The sequence below is a fragment of the Typopeltis vanoorti genome, chromosome 7 (genome assembly GCF_054136105.1).
Source record: "Typopeltis vanoorti isolate ZY-2024b chromosome 7, IOZ_Tvanoo_1.0, whole genome shotgun sequence".
NCBI lineage: Eukaryota > Metazoa > Arthropoda > Arachnida > Uropygi > Thelyphonidae > Typopeltis > Typopeltis vanoorti.
Window position 1 is genome coordinate 7193145 of NC_143555.1, and position 25459 is coordinate 7218603.

General features: G+C 36.7%; 1 protein-coding gene across 4 annotated transcripts in view; it reads left to right on the forward strand.

The window, feature by feature from the left end:
* LOC150104472 (uncharacterized) overlaps positions 1 to 25459 on the forward strand; it is a 209024-nt gene that overhangs the window by 20813 nt on the left and 162752 nt on the right. For all 4 annotated transcript variants that reach the window (XM_090395653.1, XM_090395655.1, XM_090395656.1 and 1 more), the window contains 2 exons: positions 19484 to 19529; positions 19619 to 19695. In XM_090395653.1, coding sequence (XP_090251779.1) covers positions 19517 to 19529; positions 19619 to 19695 — 90 coding nt within the window. In that variant the 5' untranslated portion in view covers positions 19484 to 19516. The remainder of the gene's footprint in view (positions 1 to 19483; positions 19530 to 19618; positions 19696 to 25459) is intronic.

The following is a 25459-nucleotide window of genomic DNA, read 5'->3' on the forward strand; positions in this document are numbered from 1 at the left end:
AAAGATGGTATGACTTCACATCACTTGCCTTAGTATCCCATAATGCAAAGCACATCTTGCGGACATGTATAATGTTATGCATTGTACATGTCCGCATTATACATTATACATGGGAAGGGTCACTACCCAGACCGGTTTCGACCTTTATTGAGGTCTCATCAGTGGGAGCCAGACCTGGAGGTGAGATACCAAGGTTGAAGTAATAATGGATTAAACCAAGTATATAATTTCTTGGTATCTTTAATTTATAATATAACCAAGTGAAAAACTTTCAATGAAACATATTTCATTAAAATTAGAGTTTTATTCAATGATTTTCATATGATTTATTTGAAAATAACTTAATTGTTCGTATTGGGTTTTTACATCTGAAACCATTCCTTTATTTTTTCATATGCACTGTATTCTTTTTAGATGGTTTTCATTTACATATTTTTTTTCTGGAAACAATCTACTATGTAAATGGAGAATTGGGTGTATATTGTTCCCATACCCTATTTAAATCATCCTGCTAGCTCTCTACATCACCTTTAATTAAATTACCCTGCCCAATTTTGTGTTATCAGCAAACAGCTGAAATCTACTTTCATATTGTTTCTTCAAATCACATCACTTTCTCCAACTTCAAATCACATGATTTGAAGTTGGCTTCAATCTCACACCAGATTGAAGGTATTCAGTCTGTTGGCTTCAATCTCACACCAGATTGTCTCAAAAGAACTATCATCTGGCTGACTGACTCCTACTGTTGTTGGTTGCATTTCATCTGCTGTCATCAGCAGTACCCCACCCACCACCCTTCTACTCTGTTCTTTCTGAAAATACTATCATTCTATTACTACTACAAAAATACTACTACATTCTATCCATCCCTCTAACTACATCATCTTCTTTTAGCCAAGTCTCACTAATGTCTTAATGGGGAGCAAGCTCATGGTATAAGAGGAGTTAAATAAGCTACATGTCAATAAGGCATTAAGACTTGATTATATATAGCCACGTCTTAAGGGAATGTTCCAGGGAATAAGCATTATCCTTGGCGTACCTGTTGAACAAGAGTCTTGCAACAGTATAAGTCCCAAAGGAGTGGAAGAAAGGTAAAATTGTTCTGCTTTGCTAAGATGGTGATAAGGCTGCAAATTATAGGTCGATCTGTATATCTGGAGTTGTAATTATGGTATTGGAGAAATTAGTGAGAGCCAGGATACAAGAGTGAGTTGATGACAGTGGTATTCTCAGTGCATGTCAGCAGGAGTTTGTTAAAGGGAGGTTTGGCAACTTATGTGTTAATTAATTATCGTATGATGATACAATGGCTGTGAGTCCCCTTTACGGGGAGGTACGGCCATCTTAGTCCCCCCAAATTTTATCTGGGCTCATAACCAGCATAGCTGACGAATCAGGCCTATGACTGGGTCAGTATTCCTGCCTGTAATCCGTGTGTGTGTTCATGGGGCTAGTTTGCCTGCTTGCGGGATGAAAAACCCCAGATAAACTGGCAGAAAAAACCCTGCTGTCCATGCCCAAGACCGGCTAACTTGGCTATCTAACTAAGATCTAAGAAAGCACCAGAGTGCTGAGTGGAGACCACCAGAAGAGGGGCATCCGAAAAAAAAGTTGCTTGGAAAAATCAAAATTAAAGACAATGCTGATTTGTTTCTACGATTCCAAGGGCATTATCCACAAAGAATTTGTTCCGCCTGGCCAAACGATGAATGGTGAATTTTATCTTGAAGTTTTGAGCGATTGATAGCAAGAATTCGTTGCGTACGGCATGAATATCGTGATGCAGGCAACTCGTCACTTTTGCACAATAATGCACCATCTCATTGTTCGAACATTGTGAGACAGTTTTAGAGCAAAAAACAAGTTTGTGTGTTGGATCACTCGCCATATTCACCTGATTTAGCACCCTGTGACTTCATTCTCTTCTCTCGACTTCATTTCCCAATGAAAGAAAAGTGATATGACACCATTGAAAATGTTCAAACGGCAGTAACCACGATCTTCAGCAGTATCCCGAAAACCGATATAAAAAACTCATTTAACGAATTAATTGACCATGCCAAACACTGTATTGAAGCTGAGGGAGAATGTATTGATTGAAATAAATGATTTGAATAATTATAATTGGCCTGTGTTTTATTTTCTATCAAAAGTTCGGTTTCTTTTTGGACAGAGGGTGTATATTTTCTGCAGTGTAATGGCCTTCTTCCAGCATATCCCGTGATGGGTGTCCAAAGCATGGTCGTCATGTCCTGAGTGGCTGTATTGGTGGAACCAGATGTAGTCCTTGTGTTTAGATATTCTGATATTGGCTGTCCTGCCTGTTTGACCATAGTAGGACAGTTTGCAATCAGAAGGGACCTGGTATACTCATGGTAGGTCTATGTGGCTGGTCTTTGATGGAGTGGATAAGAAATGCCAGTTTCATATGTGGTTTGTAAGTGGTTGTAAGGTTGTGTTTCCTTAGGATTTTTGTAAATTTTTCGGATGTGTCTCGGATATATGGAAGGGTGATAGATTTTGAGTAATCTCTGCTCTGAAGGGGAGGTGGTTGTGGTTGCAGGGTTTTAATATATATATATATATATTTTGGGTTGTAGCCATTGGCTGAGAATGTGTTAAGGATATGGTCGATAGTTGGGCACTGTTATCAGAACTGATTAATTATGTCCTGTTATATAGGGTTTTTTATAATCCCATATTGTAGGGAGCGGTGGTGGTGTCACTGCTGGTGAATGTATCTACCTGTATGCGTAGGCTTATTGTAAGCAGAGAATGCCAGGATCTAGGAATGGGAGACTTGTTTTCTTTTCCAAGGTAAACTAGATCCAGGATGTTTGTTTAGATGTAAAAATTGTAGAGTGTATCTAGACCATGTGGCCAAATGGAGAACACAACATTCATTCAGCATAGCCAGACAGTGGGTTTATGTGGTGCAGAGTTTAAGACTTTTTCTTCAAAGGTCTCCATGAAGAAGTTGGCCAGGGGTGGAGAAAGTAGAGAACTCATGACTGTTCCCCTCTGTTTGTAAAATTTTCCTTGCCGAATGAAATATCCTGAGTTCACAGTGAACTGAAACAGGACTGAGATATTGGGAAGAAATATGACTTGGATGAGGTCTAAGGTATCTTTGAGTGAGACTTTAGTGAATAAAGAGGAGATATCAAAACTGACCATTATATCAGTGTGTTGCAGTGTAAGGTTTTCTATACTAGCTTTAATGTGGGCTGAGTTTTTTTGTGTGTGAAGGTGTGTTGCTAGTATATTGTATGAGCACTTTGGCTAAATGTTTGGCTAATTTGTATGTTTGAATTAATGCCATCCACAATGAGACGTAATGACACATTTTGTTTATGGATTTTTGGTAGCCTATATATCCTAGGAGGGGGGTCTAGAGTTATAATGTTGTAGTCTGTTTGTGATTTCCCACACACCAAGAGGTAACCTTTTTAAAGAGCCTATGGAGTGTTCTGATTTGTGTGTGCTGGTGGGATCCAAACCTCAACAAATTTGGATGCATGAGACTGCCCTAAATTTGGAAAGCATACATTCTAAGGTTGTCAGCCCAATGGCCCAAACTATCCAATCTAGCACACTAGGGGGACACCATTTAGGTGTCCCCCCCTAGTGTGCTAGATTGGGTAGTTTGTATTCAGGTGTCGCCCAACTTCTGTTGCTTTTCTTTAGCCCCATTTGCCCTGTATTAGTGCCTGCATGCACATAGCTTTTTGTGATCTCTGATGATGGCAATGTAAGTTGCTGATATATAGGAAAGTATCAAAGTCTTTTATAATTAATATTTTAGTATACGTTGTTATTTCCTGAAACATTAATGATAATGGTTTGTTGCTGGGTTAATGTGGAAGAAATTTTTCATAGAATGGGAAAAGGGTGTAGAACAAGAGGACATTTCTGGAAGCTGAATAAGGAGGGTGTGAGTAGGGGCATAATGAGCAGGTTTGCATGGACAGTGGTTGGTGAGTGGAATGCATTGCCTGACTTGCTGAATGCAGATGATACATTGAGTGAGTTTTAAGCACAGCTTGATGGGCTTTTTGTGTAAAAGTGTGTACCTCCTGTGATGAAGCTTTTGACTTTATGGAGGTCTGGTGTTAATAATAAACCTGATAACAAAATTGGAGAAATTAATCTCAGCACTTTATGCAGGTGACGTAATACTTCAAAATGAATCCAATAGAAGTATTATTATTATTATTGTACAGGCAATTTCACAGGGTCCAAAGACTCATCGCAGAAGACCCAAACTATCCACATAATCTATCATACCTCTCCTTGAACCCATTCACAGACAAAGCACTCACAGTTAACTCTGGCAACTCATTCTACTCATTCAGAACTCTCCAAGCCAAAAATTTAGGACGACTAGATTTTTGGCAACTGTTACTCAATTTACAGGGATGACCTCTTGTTCTGGCCTCTCTGAGTTCTGAAACATTTCACCTGCATCAATCCTATAAAACCCTTTAAGCAAGTTAAATGTTTCCGTCATGTCTCCTCCTTTCCTCCTATCAGCCAGCTTCTGCAATCAATACACCGTTAATCTATCATCATAGGGAACACCCCTCAGACTACTCACTGTCTTGATCTCTTGCCTCTGAATCTTCTCCACACTTCCTCATCCCCAATAAACCCAGGGGACGAGACTTGAGTGAGCACAGTAATCCAGATGTGGACATATCAAGGCCTTATAAAGAGGAATAACAACTTCTTATCTCTACTTGTTAGTGTGTTCTTTAATAGCCAAGTAATCTTATGGGCTACCTTAGCAATCTTAACAATATGTCCTGTAAACTTTTACTTTCTGTCCACCATCACTTCTAAATCTCTAGCTTCATCTATTTCCTAGAGTACAGTTCCATCATCTGGTACATAGTTTGTAATCTGTTTATCCCAAAATACATAACTTGACATTTTACCTACATTAAACTGATATCCATTATCTTTTGCCCATGCTGACAGGCTTACTTAAATCTGCAAGCTCTCCACAGTAACTTGATTAACTGTTACTCTACCTAATTTAGCATCATCAGTAAACAACCGAATATTTCCTTTCAGGTTATTTCCTGAAAGAGAAGGTCTAGGTGGATTCTACATATCCATCAATATAAAGATCTGATGATATTGGAGTCCTAATGGATAACAGATTAATTTGGAAAAAAAATTGTTGATAGAAAGTTAGTGTTAGATCCTGAATGGAGGATTTTCTAAGAACTTGTTCATTCAGAATCTAACATGAAAATTCTAACTAATTTAAAATAATACCTGCACACCAGCAGAAAGTAATAAGACCTCGTTTGTTGTATAAGAGAATGTGTATTAATATGTGAATTGTATTAGAAATATTTGTAGTCAAAAACGGAAAACTAAACTAGAGAATTGTGTACAAATTAATGATTCCATGTAAAAGAAATATTAGGTTAAATTTGTGTCCTATTAAGTTACCTCAAATAATGTAGGTCAACAGACAGGTCATGAGTAACAGTGCAAAGGTCGCGTCTGAAAAGCACGTATCGGTCGTAATGCTGGAGGCTACAGCATACGCGGAAAATAACGTAAGCGTGCTTTCCTCGAAGACAGCACCTAACAGCAATAGGGAGAGTAGGGATCATCTTAAGAGCATTAAAACTAAGGGTCATGCAAAAAAAAGGATACAACAAAAAGAGGGCGCCAGAACATGTGATATAAGGCAATGCACGCCATATTGCAGGGCTTTTTGTTCCGGATTTCATCTCGAGGATTCTTGACCAGTGGTCGGAGAAAGGACGAGCCAGGGTTCTATGATGTCGGACAGTGGGCTGTTTTCCTGATTATGCTGAACAAGATTCCACGCTGAGCCGTACGCGAATCATCAGCTTATGCAGAAATCGTGCCAGCCACTGGATGTCCCATCAGAAAGGACCAGAGATAGCCCTCAGTCACGGAAGAAAATAGATCGAGTCCGGCAGCAGTAGAAAGGATGAAGTAGCCAAAAGCCAGGCATTGAGATTGCCGATCGAAGGATGACCAGAACAACATGTGGTAGTTAATAGACCTTCGGAAAGAACTGGGTAATGTAGAGATCTTTGTTATATGTTATGGAAGTGATAGAAGATTGAAAGTTATGTTTGATTAAGTAATGTGGACAATCCTTTAGAGAACTTGGATAAGATTTCGTATTTGAGACAGCAAAATTCTGTTGGACAAAGAATTGTCAGGAATGAATCTAATTGTATGTGACTGAAGTAATAAGTGTATGTTGTTTAGTAGATAACCTTAACTGAGAAAGCAACAAGTTGTATAGTATGTACTCTATGAATGGCATGCACGAGAGAATCTTAATTTAGTGTAATATTGTCATTGCTTTCTATTGTTCTGTGTGATTAACAATTTGATCTGTCTAGGTGAACTTGATTAATTTAGAATTGTTTAATTATCTTAGCATGAGATTTAACTTAGCAAGAGATTTAGAAGTTTTAGTAATTTGATTCAATTTAGTTGTAATTGTCATTTAGTTCCAATAAACATGTTTTATTGCATATTCCTGAGTCAAGCCTGAATTCGAGATATCAAATTACCACTTATAAAATTTGAACCATAGCAGGAGAAATTTTAGATATATATCTTTAAGTAATAGATCAATGGTCACGACTGCAAAACCGATACCTATTTAAGTGTGTGTTAGAGTGTATGCCAGTGAATCTAGGAATATTTCTCTGAACTTGAATAAAACTCCTATTATAGGATACTGGCTGACGCAGTATAAATATAAATTTGCCAGTATCTGAAAAGGAAATATCCCTAGGTGGAATATAGTTAGGCTATACACAAGAAAAGATAATAGAGGTTAATGAAGTATATATAAAATAAATTATAGAGAGAGAAATATAACAAATATAACCATAAATATAACATTAGCAATGATGTAACCTTTTCATGGCGCAGGAAGGTGTGGAATTTGTGCATGTGTATCCTGTACGCTCCATGCATGCGCTTATCAGGAATTTGATGAAGAAGAAGCCAGTTAATATGTTGTTTAATATGAGGTTTTTTTTATCTTTGTAACTATCGTAATTAAGTTAAGCAAGTCTCAAATAAATGTTTGTAATTTAATTGCATTATACACAAGCTTAAGATAATTCACATATAGTCCGACCACAGAAGGGAGAGCTCTCGTTGGCAGACTGCCCAGAAGAGTCAGTTTGTGTTGAAGGGGAGAAAGAAATAAGGCGATGAACGAATTGGTCAACAATTCGTTCAACAACACGCGAAATCACATGCTTCATAGGTAAAATTTTCCAACTGCTTTACAAGCAAAATTAGTTACCACTTTAAAAACTACAATGATCATAAAAGAGAAGTTAATTTTCCGACATGTAATAATAAACAACTCATCCCACAATACGGATTGATTCTATTATCGGAATGGATTCTCCTTCTGTTGACATGCGCAAAATTGTTGATGGGTCTCTTATCTGTGGACTTACTATACTAATAATTTTTTTTTTTTTTTAGTTAGAAATAAAACAACTAACCAAAGATTAGTAATCACAAATGTAGTTCGTGGAAAATTAAAAGAGAGTAAAAACATTGCACCTGTGGCAGAATCATATTCAAAATGAATATATTACAGCAGAACTTGACATTGAGCTTCCAATATTTCTGTCATTATTTCTGAAATTCTTTCCATTTCTGGTATAATGACTACATATTTGTAAAAAAACAGTTTTTACTTCTCTGTTAGTTTTTTTATGCTTCTTGCGGAGAGTTCGTTAGATATATGTTAAACAACGAGACATTTACTGTGTCAGATCTTCAGTGAAATCAGTGGTTTAACAAAGGAAGTACGACAGATATGTACTAGCTAATATCACATTGCAAATCATAATATGTATCCATGTCTGAGGTCTGTGTGCATGAATTCATGTTGGGGTTTAATGGAGTGTAAGAAAGGATTAAAACTAGTTTAATTCTTCCAATATTTTCTTTTAGTTTCTGAGACATCTTCAAGAAGTACAAACAAAACACTTGTAACACACACACACAGTTGCAACACAGTAATAACTGAAACACATGGATCTGATCCTAAAGTTCTATCTAGGTGGGGTGTTTGTAGGCAGCCTAGGTTGTAAATTGGGATCCCTGAAGATTATCATCATCAAATTCCTGATATATATCCTCAAGGGGTGTTCATCATATGATAGTACTACATGAAAAATTTACATCATTACTAACTTCCTATCTACAATTTTCCTCCAAATCAGTCTGTTACCTGTCACGACTCCAATATTATCAGGTCTTATGCGTGGATAGGCTTATGTGTTCATCAGACATTTTTGTAATAGATTTCACGGTTTGATATGAACACAGATGATTAAGAAAATAACTATTTATTAACTTAAAAGCTAATATTTCGCTGTTATTATATCCAGCATCTTCAGAGCACACAACACAAAGTTTGTTACCATATTAGGCACCATTAGGACTTTAGTCTTGTGTTGCACGCTGCAATTACTATTACTAGCCCCACTGTTACACCGGATTATAGTTGTTTTGCATTTGTAACAAACTTTGTGTTGTGTGCTCTGAAGATGCTGGATATAATACCAGTGAAATATTAGCTTTTAAGTTAATAAATAGTTATTTTTTTAATCATCTCTGTTCACATCAAACTGTGAAATCTATTACCAAAAAAAAAAAATTATTAGGTCTTATATTTCTGTCTTCTAAGACACTTTTTACTGTATCAAACCTATTTCTTGGTCTTCCTCTGGGTCTTTTTCCTGCCAACCTGGCAGAGAACGCTTCTTTTGCTAATCTTTCCTTTTCTATTCTGCTTAAGTGACCATACCATCTGAGATTAGCTCTCTTAATGCATTCCTGGATACTGGATTTCCTAATATCCTCATTTTTAATATGATATTGCCATTGTAGCCATCTGTTCATGCCCCTAATCTTTCTCAGGACTCTCATATCTATGGTCTCTAGTCATTGGTCAAGTGTTTTACTTCTGTCCCAGCTCTCAGATCATAAGTAAAAATTGGTTTGAACACTGCCTTGTATACAGCTAATTTAGTGTTTTGGCTAATTTCTCTCTTATTCATATAAATTTATTCAGTTGACTTCCTACCATACCAGTTTTTGTTGATTCTGTTGTCTATTTCCATATTTAATTTGCCATCTTCACTAAAAATTGTGCCTGAGTAGCTAAAATGTTTTACTTGTTCTATAAGTTCTCCATTCAGAATGCAGTTGATATTTCAGTGTTTCTGCCTATTTTCATTGTCTTTGTCTTTTTAATGCTGACCTTCATACCATATCTATTACAACATTTATTCAATTTAGGCAGGGAATCTTGCAGACTTGTGGCGGATTTATTTAGAAGTATAACATTGTCCGCATAAAGCAAAGAGCTGATATTAACATCTTCAATTTCGATATCAGGTTTAATACCGCTTTCTTTCATGATGTATTCCATATAGATGATGAATTACAGAGGGGAATAATGTACATCCTTGCCTGACATCCGATTTAACATCAAACCATCTTTCCTGTACTTGCTTCACTTCCAACTGCTGACTTACAACTCAAATAAAGACTTATATCAAGTATTGCTTGATATAATGCCCCATTGACACCATATAACTAAAGTGTTTCGAATAGCTTCTCTCTTGGCATCTTATCATATGCCTTTTCCAGATCTACAAAACTCAATTACAGATCTTTGTTATATTCCCATGATTTCTCAACTATCTGTCGTAAAGTGAAGATCTGATCCTGACAGCCTCTATTTGCCCTGAATCCAGCTTGTTCTTCACCAAGTTTCTCTTCCACAATCCTCAATCGTTTCTCAAGTATACTTGCATATATCTTACCAGGAACACTCAGTAATGATATGCCTCTGTAATTCTCACATTCAGTTTTATTTCCCTTTTTATATATGAGTACTATGAGAGCTCTGCTCTAATCATCTGGAATTCGTCTCTCTCTGTCCAGGCTTTCTGAATTCTGCAATGCAGCCTCTGTAAGACTTTTATACCTCCATACTTGAGCATTACTGGTCAAATATCATCTACTCCTGCAACCTTTCCACATTTCAGGCTTTTGATGGCTTTTTCTACTTCAAGTATGGATATGTGTCCCTGACTGCATGCCTGGTCAGTGTTTTTTTATCACTGTGCTGTCATCACTGCTTGTTTCATTTAGCAATTTTTTGAAGTAATTACTCCATACTTCCTGGATATCTTTTGCTCCAATTTTCATATCACCTTTATCATCTCTAATTCCTTTTACAGCACTCTTTCCTACATTTCTGAGCTTCTTCAACAACCTCCAGAATATCTTGCCACCTTATTGATATTTATTTTCTATGTTCTTGCCAAAGTCCTCCGATGACTTTTGTTTAGCCAGTTTTACACAGAGTTTACCTTTGTTACATTTGTCTCTGTAATCTCTAAGAGCACAAGCTGACTTATTGGCCAGGAACTTTTGATATGCTTTCTTCTTTTCCTTCACTGCCTCTTTAACGTGTCCACCATGGAGTTCTGATTTTTCTATCCTTGCAGACAACCTCACCACATGCCTCTCTGGCTTAATCAATCAGTTTTCTTCAGGGTTTGCTACTGAATCTCCAAAATTTGGTTTCTATTCTCAAACTCTTTCATTTTTTCTTGAATAATGTTTGTGTATTTTAGTCTACAGTTCACATCTGAGAGCTGCTCAACTTTTATTCACTTTAAAACTTTCTTACGTGTTCTTCTTTTCAATATGAAATTGAAATTTATCCTGCTCAAGACTAAATGGTGATTGCTTCCAATTTCAAATCCTCTGTACACTTTGGTGTACTGAACTAGTGGGAAAACATCACTATCAACAATAACATAGTCAATGAGACTTTTCTTATTCCTTGCCTCTTCTCTCCATGTGAATTTGTGCACATTTTTATGTTGGAACATTGTGTTAGTAATAACCAGTCTATGTCCTGAGCAGAAATCCAACAGGTATTTGCCATTTTTATTAGATTTGCTCTTTTATCCAAATTTTCCCAATATATTTTTGTATGTCTGACAATCATTTCCTACTCTGCTATTTAGATCCTCAACAAGGACCAACTTTTCCTTTTTCATTGTGTCAGTTGCTTTTTCTAAAGCCTCAAAATATTCCCAATTCTACCTTAGTAGAACCTTCTGTAGGACCATATGCACAAATCAGTCTCATTGTCCAGTTCCCCATTCTCATATTTTGGCTACTTGAGACTGCCTGCCATTCAAGAAAATTAGCCTCGTATTTAGTGTTGAATACTATGGCTACTCCTTCTTTTCCTTGACTGTTATTTCCTGAATATAACATTTTGTATTTATTGCTCAGAAAGATCTCACCACTTATTGTCTTTTTTGTTTCAGTCAGCCCTATTATATCCATCTGGTACTTATCTAATTCCTCAGCTAGCTCCATTTCTTTGCTATTCAGGCTTCTTATGTTGTGATAGTACCGATCTTGAACTCTGGTGATGTTTGGTTGGGATAAGTTTTAGGATTTGTTCCAGTAGCTGACTTTTTGCTGTCAGAAGTCCTGGTTCCCCTGGAGAAAACAACAGGGGCCTTGTTTAACCCAGGGACGCCCCAGCCACCTGAAATTTTGTTATGTTGTACCATCATTTTGTATATTGATTTAAGCCAATAAGAATACAATTTGGTCGGCTAAATCCTAAATTGCCAGCCCATTCTCGTCCGTTCAATAGCTAGGTAGATACCTAAGAGGGTGCACCACGAGAAGGTGAGGATTGGACATTAGGTCAGAAGCTCTGGTTGGTTCTCCGAATTCCTTTGAAGGCTATGTGGAGGTCTCCTCTCAGTTATATAGCTTTGACCCTTAAGAACCCGCTCTGAAGATTAATGTTTCCGAAATATTGGGAAGTTTCTTGCATCCATATTTATTTAAATTTGGTTGATTTCTGAGTGCAGCCGCAGATTCCAAAAACAGTCTTCTTTAATGTTGTTAAAGATTTCACGGTATGATATGAACACAGATGTATAAGAAAATAACTATTTATTAACTTAGAAGCTAATATTTCGCTGGTATTATATCCAGCATATTCAGAGCACACAACACAAAGTTTGTTACAAAAGCAAGACAACCACAATCCGGTGTAACAGTGGGGCTAGTATAGGTAATTGCAGCGTGCAACACAAGACTAAAGTCCTTGTGTTGCACCTAATATGGCGCCATCTAGGTTTGGAAAAAAAAAAAAAAAAAATTCAAAGTTTTGAAATAGTAGTCCAAATGATAGTCTTAGAAATTTTTTTTTTTTTTTAACCTAGATGGCACCATATTAGGACTTTAGTCTTGTGTTGCATGCTGCAATCACTTATACTAGCCCCACTGTTACACCGGATTGTGGGGCTTGTCTTGCTTTTGTAACAAACTTTGTGTTGTGTGCTCTGAAGATGCTGGATATAATACCAGTGAAATATTAGCTTCTAAGTTAATAAATAGTTATTTTCTTATCCACCTGTGTTCATATCATACTGTGAAATCTATTACAACATGTTTGTTGAACACATAAGCCTATCCACGTGTATAAATAGTCTTCTTTAAGTTTACTGTAATGGAGCATGGTGATTTTTTCCAGAAGATATTGTGAGTGGTAACCAGTATATGGTTACACTCACAGGATCAGATTGACCATAGTCATTATTGCAGATCTATATTTTCTCTTCAGCTACGTGGATGGTGGTTGATTTGCCTAAATTTGGAAAAGATTAATCCTCAGAGTTCCCAATTTACAACTTAGGCCACCTACAAATGCCCATAGAGGGTGCTTCACCTAGATTGGATTTTAGTGTCAGATCCATGTTTCGTTTATTATTGTGTTGCCATTGTGTGTGTGTGTGTGTGTGTGTGTGTGTGTGTGTGTGTGTGTGTGCGCCTTTCTGAAGATGTCTCAGTGACTGAGATGTAATATTTATTGTAAGAATTAAAATAGCTTTTAATCCTTTCTTAGTGCTGTTAATACTCCATTAAGCTTTAACACACTGGTATGCATGAATTCTTGATGATAATCAATCGATGTAAAATGATGCCTTTGGTTCTTATTAGATTGTGGTGTGGGTGTGTGTATATAGCATTTCTGAAGCTTCTGAAGTGTAAGCAAAGTTTGCGCCTGAAGTAATTTCAGGACTGGGCAACTTGTATATAGAAGCTTAATAACTTCACATCACTTGCTTTAGTATCCCCATAATGCAAGCACATATTCTTATGGACAAGTATAATGCTATACATTATGGGAAGGGTCACTGTCCAGACTGGTTCTCTAATCCAGAGTATTTTAATAATAAGGTGTGTGACCTTTTGGCTATTGTATATGGAAATATGACTTCTGCATTACATCAACCTTGGTATCACTTCTGGACCTGGCTCCCACTGATGAGACCTCAGTAAAGGTCAAAACAAGTCTGGGTAGTGACCCTTCCCATAATGTAGCATTATGTCCATAAGGATATGTGCTTTGCATTATGGGATACTAAGGCAAGTGATGTGAAGTTATTAGCTTCTATATATGAGTTGCCCAGTCCTGAAATTACTTCAGTCGCAAACTTTGTTTGCTTACACTTGGATAAAGGATTGAACCAAGAATATAATTTCTTGGCATCTTTAATTTATCGTATAACCAAGTGGAAAAACTTCCAACAAAGTTTAAAAGTAGTTTTAAAACATCCCACTGTACAAAATTTCAAGATTTTTGCATCTCACTAAACCACCTCGTCTTTAAAAATAACAGTGGTTTATTAAATTGACTGTTAATGCAGCATATGTAAGACAAACAGGATGATTTGGAGGTTTCCATATCACATTACAGATGTGGAAAAGATGAGAAACACAAATGTGGATTAGTCTATCATATCAGCAACAAAGATCAACCTCTACTGTTGTAAAAAAAAACAAATGCTATATACACCTATTGAATGAAATAAGAACCAAGGCATCATTCATCAGTCTCTCTCTCTCTCTCTCTCACACACACCTTCAGTATGATGCACATTACATTGAACCAGTTTTCAACTATTGATTCTACTCTGGCTTTGATGCAGTAAATGACCATTCGGTGTTGACTTAGGCTTGGACTCGCTGATAGTTCTTCGGCATGAAACTCTAAGATTTCGATCTCCGAGTTTCATATCCGGCTTTAAAATAATGAGGGATTTACTATCCCCTTAACTTAATTTACACCGCTGGAAAAAATAGCCTCTTGGCTCTTTATCGTAGTAGTAATAATATACGGGTACACCGTTCTGGCAATTCATACAGTAAAGGTATGTAAGTTTGGTTCACTTAAACCTTTGTATTTCCAGGTCTACCTACTCATTGATGAGACCTCAAAAAAGGTTGAAACCGGTCTGGGTAGTGATCTCTCCTCATAACGTAAAACAGTAATACATCTCCTAGGAGCTGCGTTTTACATTATGAGAAAATATTAGGGATAGTGATGGAGCTTGCTGCACCTTTGCTCCGAGTTGCCCTAGTGTTGTACTCCCCAGGTGTTGGTTGACTTACGCTTGGACTCGCCGATAGTTCTTCAGCATGAAACTCTTAGATTTCGATCTCCAAGTTTCATATCTGGCTTTAAAATAATGAGGGATTTATTTTAACGTAATTTACGCGGCCAGAAAAAATAGCCTCTTGGCTCTTTATCACAGTAAATGACCCTTGTTGTCTAACTGATATCTTACCATGACTTTTGTTTTCTTTTGTGAAATTTTTAATTTCACAAAAAAAAATTATTGGCTTATTTTGTTTATTTTGTAAACTGATTTTTGAAGGTCATCATCATCATTGTCTTGTAATATAATCTGATCATCTGATCATACAGCATTGTATTAATAATAGTTCTTCTGGTTAACTAGATGCCTTGTTTTATTGTTACTTTCTATATTTTAATATCCTATCCTATCAGTAGTCCTAACAGGCACTTAAGCATCCATGACCTTTCAAAGCATTCTTGGACTTTGCAACGTAACTCGTAACCATAGCCCTATGCAGCGCCGGTGCCTAGTATTTTTCTTGTGTATGTGATTAATGTTCGGCGGCTTTCCAATTTTTGAATAAAGTGTGAATAAAATGAACAGGAAATGAAAAACAAATGAAAACCGCTTTACAGTATAATGTTACCTATGGATTAGTCCTGCTTATACAATTTTTTTTTACACGGAACTCAACAATTAATCATAAGTTGATTTATGATACATCAAAAAATAAAGAACTATTTTAGGTATATTTTTGTAAATTTTAATCAGAAATTACAGTGATATAATTGGGTCCAGGATACAATTTCAGAATTTATTTGTTTGTTTCCGGGAAGATCTGAAGGGGCCCCGACCGGAAGACGACGTACGTTCATAATTATATGTACCATTCGTTGTTCGTTTAAACTCTTATCTCATATTTTTTGACATCTTTTAGGTGCCTTTTCTTCTGCGGCACCTGTGTATATTGCACACTTCGCACACGTCACTAGCTGGGCCTGGCCCTATGCCTCCCGGTGTGTCCAATGTCTGTAGATGCTTGTGGGACCAGTTTGCCTGTTCTGGGGGATGAAAAACCTGAGTTTCCAGGTGAAGAAAAAAAAAAAAAAAAAAAAAGCCTACCTCTGTATGAGACCATCTAACTCACCGTTCATCGAAAGAGACCGATAAAGGTTCCTCACATCTCTGACGGAAAATCCGGCCAAAGGGCTTCATCTATACTGACTGAGCTATGGAGGCTCCATATTTTAATAATCTGATCAATATATATATATATATATATTGAATAGACTGGGAGATAAGTTAGATCCCTGTTTGACACCCTGATTTATTTCAATCTCTTCTGTTAATTTATTACCAAACTGTAACTGTATTTTTTATATCTTTATATAAACTTTGCATAGCTTGTACCAAATATAATAGCTATCCTTGTTTTTCATTATATTTCATAGTTTTTCTCTGTATATTTTATCAAAAGCTTTCTCGTAATGTTTAAATGCCATATGAGTCTCTCTAAATTAAATTCTCGTCTTTTTTCAGTAATTTGTTTTATCATATAAATATTGTCTATACATGATCTTCCATGTCTGAAACCATTCTGTTCTTCTGAGAGTACAGTCTTGGCAATATTTCTAAATCTTTTATTCAGGATTTCACTGTAAATTTTGTAACCTATATTTATTAAACTTATGATCATCAAATTCCTGCCATGTACCGTCAAGAGGTGTACAGAATATGATAGTACTACATGAAAAATTTACGTCATTACTAACTTCCTATCTACAATTTTCCTCCAAATCAGTCTATTACTTGTCAAGACTCCAACATTATCAGATCATATATTTCTATCGTCTAAGGCACATTGTACCGTATCAATCCACCTATATCTTGGTCCTCCTCTGTGTCGTTTTCCTGCCAACCTGGCAGAGAATGCTTGTTTTGCCAATCTTTCCTCGCCCATTCTATTTAAGTGACCATACCACCTGAGATTAGCTCTGCTAACGCATTCCTGGATGCTGACAATATCAAGTTCTTTCCTAATATCCTCAATTTTAATATGATATTGCCATTGATGTCATTTGTACACACCTCAAATCTTTCTCAGGACTCTCATATCTGCGGTCTCTAGTCTTTGGTCAAGTGTTTTACTTCTGACCCAGCTCTCAGATTCACAAGTTAAAATTGGCTTGAATACTGTCTTGTATACAGCTAATTTAGTGTTCTGACTAATTTCTCTCTTATTCCATATGAATTTATTTAATTGAATTCCTACCATACCAGCTTTGTTGATTCTGTTGTCTATTTCCATATTTAATTTACCATCTTCACTAAAAATTGTGCCTAAGTAGCTGAAATGTTTTACTTGTTCTATAAGTTCTCCATTCAGAATGCAGTTGATATTTCAGTGTTTCTGCCTATTTTCATTGTCTTTGTCTTTTTAATGCTGATCTTTATACCATATCTATTACAACAGTTATTCAATTTAGTCAGGGAATCTTGCAGACGTAGCGGATTTATTTAGAAGTATAATATCATCCGCATAAAGCAAAGAGCTGACATTAACATCTTCAATTTCGTTTAATACGTTTTACAACAAGTTTAATACGGCTTTCTTTCATAATGTGATCCATATAGATGAAGAATAACAGAGGGGGGGGGGGTAATGTACATCCTTGTCTGGCGCCCGATTTAACATCAAACCATCTTTCCTGTACTTCCTTCACTTCTAACTGCTGACTTACAACTCAAATAAAGACTAAGTATTGCTTGATATAATGCCCTATTGACACCATATAACTGTAGCATTTCGAATAGTTTTTCTCTTGGCATCTTGTCATATGCCTTTTCCAGATCTACAAAAACTTAATTACAGATCTTTGTTATATTCCCATGATTTCTCAACTATCTGTCGTAAAGTGAAGATCTGATCCCGACAGCCTCTATTTGTCCTGAATCCAGCTTGTTCTTCACCAAGCTTTTCTTCCACAATTCTTCTCAACCGTTTCTCAAGTATACTGGCATAAATCTTACCAGGAACACTCAGTAGGGAAATACCTCTGTAATTCTCACATTCAGTTTTATTTCCCTTTTTATATATATAGGTACTATGTGAGCTCTATTCCAATCATCAGGAATTTGCCCCCTCTGTCCAGGCCTTCTGAACTATGCAGTGCATCCACTGTAAGACTTTTTTACCACCATACTTCTGCATTTCTGGTTGAATATCATCTACTCTTGCTGCCTTTCTGCATTTCTAGCCTTTGATGGCTTTTTCTACTTCAAGTATGGGTATGTATGCCTGTTGAGTGTATGCCTGTTAATAAACTTATTCCTTTGTTAATTTCCACAATTACCTCAGTCTCGTTTTTTAAATATAAATATAACCTTAGCTTTTAACCAATCTATTGAAACCTCACATTCCCTCCAACAGCTATTTATTAATTTTAACAATCTATGATGTAAATATTCCTCTGTCATATTTCCAAAGCTCTGTATTTATGCCATCTAATCCTGTTGGTTTTCTGTTTTTTGATACTTTTATTGCTTCTAGTTCTTACAATTTTTTTAGTTCTTCATTAATATTTTCTGTTATTAAATTTAGGTCACAACTTCCTATGTTCTATCCATTGTTTCTCTTGTATTATGTTGATTTGTGTTGTATCTCTATCTCTGTTGTTTATTTTCCTTAATATTTTGTAGTCCATGTCTCGTCTTCCATGTAAGTCTTCTATTTTATTAATAAATCTGTCAGAAGAATCTTGGTGAGCTTTCTTTACTATGATTTTAGCTATATTTCTTTTGTTTTTGTATATTTCTTCTGTTTCCTTTGTAAGTTTTTGAAGGAGTGATTTACATGCCATTTGTTTTTCTTTTATTCTATTTTCTATATCTGTGTTCCAGATTTTTAATGTTTTTCTTTTTAATATTATGGAAAGAAAAATAAAATATTTTTCTTTCCAAGTACGTCACAGGCTGCTTTATGGATTATCTTAAAGTTTTTCCATCCTTCTTATCTTTCTGATTTGGGCATCTTTTAGGTAATCTGTTAATCGTGATTATATAGCATTCTCATGCTTTCTTCTTGTAATATACTTTGTATACCTGTTCTATTTCTTGTTTATTCTTATTTACTTCCTTTCTCATTTTGCTAGTATTTCTATTTTAGACAATAAATAATGATCTGAAAAAATTTTACCTCCTTTGTAAACATGTACATCTCTAACACAGGGATCTGGTTTCTGATTAGTAATGATATTGTCAATTATAGGTCTTGTTCCTCTGCCATTCCAAGTATATTTATTTATATTCTCTTTTTGAAAAACAGTATTGGTTATTTTAAAATTATTCATTCATTCGTATGGAGATTCCTCCCTTTTTTCTCCCCTGTCCCTGATGGGGCGAGTTGAGCCCTCTCATGGGAGGGTTAAGTATTTATGGCTGTAGATCCGTGTGTGTTCACCGGGCAGGTTTGCCTGCTTGCGGGATGAAAAACGCCAGATAAACTGGCGGGGAAAACCCTACTTCCCGTGCCCAAGACCGGCTAACTTGGCTATGCCTGAGGAAGATCCTCAAGTTCCTCACATCTTCGACAGGAATCGAACCTGGGACACTCCTTCCCCAGTCATATGGTTGCGAAGCGCACAGCCACTAGGCTAACCGCACAGACTTTAAAATTATTGAAAGTACAGAAGTCTAATAGTTCTTGACCATTGTTATTTATGCAGATTTCTCCATATTTTCCTAAGGCATTTGGGATTGGATTATTTCTAACTCGAGCATAGAGTTAGAAATTTCTAACTGTATGCTAGAGTTAAAAATAACTTTATTTCTAATTCTAGCAAAATAAAATTTTATTTTATTTAAAAGTAAATAATTTAACATTTAAAATCATAAGTTTTAAATTTAGAATTTAAGATTTTCTTATGTTATAGAGCATGTTTTTTTTTTCTCTCCTTCAGCCAGAAGAGGTGATCTCTTTGTTTATAAAGCCAATGCCATCAACAGGTAATTTAGTATTTTGATTTTTTTAGGAGATTAAAGCATATCTAAATTATAAATTTGGCTTCACTTCCATAATTTTTTTTTCCCTTTAGAGGAATCAAAACCAGAATCCCCTGATTATCGTCAAAGATATAGAAATCTGAAGCGAAAATTAAAACTTTTGATTTATGTAAGTATGCCTAATAGATCAGATTTCATTTTTCTTACTTTTCAGTATTATAATCCTTATTTAAGCTAATTGAAGTAATACTGATTAGTAATACTAATATAGTATTTATAGTATTACTTCCATGCTGCCATGGAGTCTGAAGACTCACTGTGAGTGGTCGAACACTCACATACTACAATAACTATGACACCTTACCTTGAAGATATTCAGCATTGGTGCACTCTCTATCCACACTTGTAACACATTCACTCATTTACCACCTACCATGAAAAATATTTCTTTTTCACTTCCTTGTTCACATAACCTTTGTACATTTTCCAAGGATGATCTCTCATTCTCCCATTATCTTATGCAATGATTCCCCTGTATCAATTCATCTCATAGACTAGTCTGACCAGCTTACGTGTCTCATCATATCACTTATCCTTCTATCAACAAGCTCTACAATCTATATTCCCTTAATCTGTCTTCGGACTCAACATTCCAGAGTTGTGAGACAGTTGTTAGCCTTTGAACACTCTCCAATGTTTCCTTATTGCCAGTATAGTCAAGTGACCAGATCTGTGCATGGAAATCCAAATAAGGGGCTGATATGCATAAATACTATGTTTTCTGACATAGTATTTATGTCAGAAAACGGGGGGGGGGGGGAATTGTTGGTGAATTTATCTGCCTGTATGGGTGGGTTTTCTAAAAACTGAGAAAACCAAGGTACCATCAGGTTGGCAGGTGACTAGTGTGTCTAGGAAGGGGGAGGCTATTGTTTTCCTCTTTTTCCAGGGTGAACTTGATTCTTGGTTGTTTAAGTGTGTTATTCGGGCCATGTAGCAAAATAGCGAACACATCATCAATGTAGTGAAGCCATATGGTAAGTTTTTGTGGGGCAGAGTTTTAGGCTTTCTCTTCAAAAGTCTCCATAAAGAAGTTGGCCAAGGGTGGGGAAAGTGGTGAACCCATGGTTGTCCCCTCTATCTGTTTGTAGAATTTTTCCTGCGAAACAAAATAGCCTGCGTTCATTGTGAACTGAAATAGGGCTGAGATATCAAGAGGAAATTTAGCTTGGATTAGCTCTAAGGTTTCCTTGAGGGGGACATTTGGGAATAAGGAGGAGACGTTGAAACTGACCATTATGTCATTATGTTGGATTGGCATCCTTTATCTGCTCCACTAAAGACCAACCACTTCCCCTAGACCTACTTGGTGTATACCAGGTCCCTTACAGCTGTAAATTGTCCTACTTTGGCCAAACAGGCAGGACAACAAATATCAGAATCTCAAAACATAAGGACTACATTCGATTTCAACAGTACAGCCACTCTGGACTTGCAGCCCATGCTCTGGATACTCGCCACAGAATAAGGTGGAAGAAAGCCACAGTAATACACTGCAGCAAGAAAACAAGTTCAAATATGGAAGACTATTCATGGAATTAGCCTCAGCCTTTAGGAACATGCCAAACCTCAACAAATTTGGATGCATGAGACTATTCCAAATTTGGGAAACATACATCAGAAGAACTTCAGCCCAAAGGCTAAGAACACCTAATAAAGCCCACCAGGATTTTAGGAAAACGGTAGCTTCCTCGCTTTGTTTCTCATTTGCTGTTATGTAGTACTTGCGTGCATGTGTCTTTATCATAAGTTTCCATGAAGATGGCAATGTGACGTTGCCGAAATATCGGAAAGTATATATTAAAGTTGATTTAATTTATATTTCTAGTGTACGCTGTCAATTCCTTAAGTATTAGAATGTTATTAAGATGTACTAATTCATAAAAATCATTGAGATATGACCTGATTTAGAGACAGTGTATGAATTCTTCTCCCTCCCTAGTCCTGTTTTTTTTTTCTTCCCTTCAAAACAAACTTGTCTGCCTTATGGCCTAAACTGCTAGCTGCAATGTGTGTGACACAAAAGAAACATTAGCCTGAGGATAAATAGGATGAAGAAAATTATACATCATACAATGTCACTGTGGTGCACATAACATCTATATCTATCTATATATATATATAATATAGGTTTTCTCCACTAAAGACGATATTGAAGAGAATATTGAAAATAATTTAACCTCTGAAATCGCTAGGTTAAAGCAAACTATTAGACATACAATGAGGGAATTACAGAGAATTGAAAGGCATTTAGAAGAACACAGGAAGAATAAAAGAAGTTGAGCAGCAAAATGGAAAAGAAATCACTGAATCAGATAAGTTAGCATGCAATAATAAAAATCTGATAAATACAGTTAATTATAAAAATAAGGGTGTTATTTGGTATGTTGACTATATAAAATATGCCATTGATGAATGGGTTATAATATCAAGTTTTCCTGATGCAAAAATTAAAAATACAACAAGCAGTTCAAAAACAGAAAAGAAAAGTAAATGAGACTGTAATTGAAGTAGGCATTAATGACTTAACTAGCAATAAGTTCAGTATGAGAGGTGACATGAAAGGGCTGTTGGAAGAGTTAGAAAGTGAAGATATGAAGGATATTACCGCGATATGATAAAAATGAATTAAGAAGCAGGGCTATGATGGCAAATGATTCTATGCATAGGTAGGCTGTGTAGAAGGAATGGATTCGAGTTTTTGAATGTGTGGAGTGAGGTTGAGGGAAGATTGGATTTGTATAAGAGGGATGGCCTACACTTGATTGCATTTGGCATCAGGAGTCTTGGAAAATTCTTAATTGATATGAAACCTAACACAGAGTGAGGGAAACTGAATTCTAATGGGAGGAATCGTGAGGATCTGTATGTAAGAGCGACAATGTTAGGTAACTGTGTTAATCATGGGAATTATTATTATTATAGAAATGATTATGAAGAGAGAAACTATTCTGTGTTCGTCCGGTTCAGACCTATTAAGCATGTGTGTCTGTACACGAAGGCTAGGAGTATCAGAAACAGAAGGGTAGAGTTTGTTGCCTTGAGGAAGTTGCTTTGCAATGACTCAATAAATTGAATGTGTGAACCGCTAGTGATGCATTTCTTCCATCACTAGCAACTGATTCACCAGGTCTGTAACAACACCCTACTATATATTTAATCCTGATAGACTCTACCTCACACTAGATGGCTTCAAATTATTGGGACCTTATGTTGTAGGCATTAGTGAAACTTGACTAGCAAACGAAGACGTACTAACTGGTATATTGAGCACAAAGAGTATAGTATTTTTAGGAAGGATAGACAGGAGAGGAGGGGGCATCCAGCTAATGATTTCAGATTAGTAATCCAGTTAGAGTTGAGACCTATGACTGCAATACTAGTAACAGTTTTTCATGTGGCAGTGAGTTTGAAGCCATCTGGTGTGAGGTAGAGTCTACCAAGATTAAATACATAGTGGTGTGTCGTTACAGACCTGGTGAATCGGTTGCTAGTGACGGAAGAAATGCATTACCAATTTATTGAGCCATTGCAAAGCAACTTCTTCAAGCAGCAAATGACATAAGGAACTTGTGGTCAAAGAGTGTTAGATCTGATTATAGTACCAGAGGAAGTTTCACTTAAAGGCATGACTATTTTGCCTCTGTTTAGTGACAGTGGTCATGTGGTACTCACTTGGACTGACAAATTAAAGATACCAAGAAATTATATACTTGGTTTAATCCTTTATCCAAGTGTAAGCAAACAAGTTTGTACCTGAAGTAATTTCAGGACTGGGGCAACTCTTGGTAAAAGTGGTATGACTTCACATCACTTGCCTTTAGTATCCCATAATGCAAAGCACATCTCCTTATGGACATGAATAATGCTATGCATTATAGGAAGGGTCACTACCCAGACCTGTTTAAAGTGTGGGGGTTACCTCTCCAAAAACTTGTGCAATCAGCCAGATCACCCAACAATTAGCGACCTGAGTGATCATTAACTCAGCGTTGGCTCCCCCAGTGGCAAGCAGAACCATAATCTCAGCGGTGGCCCCACTCAGAGACAGGCAAAGCCCTACCCCCAAGCAGAGCTTCTCATATCTCAGGGAACCGACCGCCCTTTTTGCACAAACACATCCGTGAGAGCCAGACCTGGAAACAGCAATAGCCGAGCCTCAGTTAAAACTTCATTGGCTACAGCCTCACAAAAGCACTTCAGTGGGTGCCAGACCCAGATGTGATACTAAGGTTGAGGTAATGCAGAAGTCATATTTTCCTACACCAGTTGCCAAAAGGTGTCACACCTTATTATTAAATTACTCTGGATTAGAGATAGGTTGTTTTTTGGAAGTTCTTTTCTCTTGGTTATACTACAAATTAAAGATACCAAGAAATTTTGTACTTGGTTTAATCCTTTATCCAAGTATAAGCAAACAAAGTTTGCGACTGAAGTATTTTCAAGACTGGGGCAACTCGTGGTAAAAGTGGTATGACTTCACATTCTGCATTATTTCAACTTTAGTATTACCTCTGGGTCTGGCTCCCACTGAAGAGACCTCAATAAAGTTTGAAACCGGTCTGGGTAGTGACCCTTTCCATAATACATAGCATTATTCATGTCTGAAAGGAGATGTGCTTTGCATTATGGGATACTAAGGCAAGCGATGTAAAAGTCATACCACATTTACCACGAGTTGCCCTAGTCCTGAAAATACTTCAGGCGCAAACTTTGCTTGCTTATATTTGGATAAAGGATTAAACCAAGTATATAATTTTTAGGTATCTTTAATTTGTAGTATATAACCAAGTGAAAAAATACTTCCAACAATCACTTGGGTTAAGTTTATGAATGTTCCAATCAGAAAAGGTTGCATGCTGAACTACAAAGCAAGAATATGACCACATGAGGAGTATTCTGGGTTCTACACAATGGTATCTGTTGTGGGATGGGAAGGATATCAACAATGCATGGGAAGTGTTTCAAAAATACTTTATTTTTATTTAAATAATTTGATATCAGAATGTGTCCCTAGAGTTCAAAGAATAGAGTGGAGTGAAATGGATGTGTAATCTTACTAATCAAGAGATGCGTAAGAAAAAGATGATGTGGAAGGAATACCGTGTGCATGAGGATGATGAGTTATGATAATTGTAAGCGACGGGCCAGAAGATTTACCAGTGTTGTACGGAACTACGAGGTAGGTTCCAAAAGCTTCCGGCCTGACATACATAATTTGCACCAATTTTAAAATGCTGTGCGTGAAAGATAGCACCATTTATGGGGAGCTTAGTATACCAGTTTCAACTTTCTGCCTGCGTAATTCGGTTGGAAGCACTCATTTTACTACCATGCTAAGTGGATGTAATGTGAAAAATTGAGGACCATGCTGTGATAACGTTTTTCTCCAAGTGCTATCAAATGGCTATTGGATGGTGTTTATAGGGAAGCTTCTCCTTCATATTCCACTGTGACGGAATGGGCTAAACAGTTTCGCCTAGGAAGAGAGAGGATTGAAGATGATCCCCGTGATGGTCGGCCTGTGGAAGTGATGACTAAGGAAAATGTCTCTTTTGTTGAGGAGGAACTGCTCAATGAAATCTCAGAAAGGTTGGGGCTTTCTATTACAACCAACAACTGTCTTTTGCATCATTCACGAGAAGCTTCACATGACGAAGGTCATTGCAAAGTGGGTGCCTCGACTTCTCTCTCAGTTCAGAAGTATATTGGAGAATATGGGATTGGATTATAAGCTGTTGCCATGGATAAGAGGATGGCTGACTGACAAATATCAAAAAAGTAGTATATGAGGGGTGGGGGAGGGGGTGAATCTGCAAGATTCAAGATAATCAGTGTTGTGCCTCAAGGATCGGTCCTTGGTCCATTGTTAT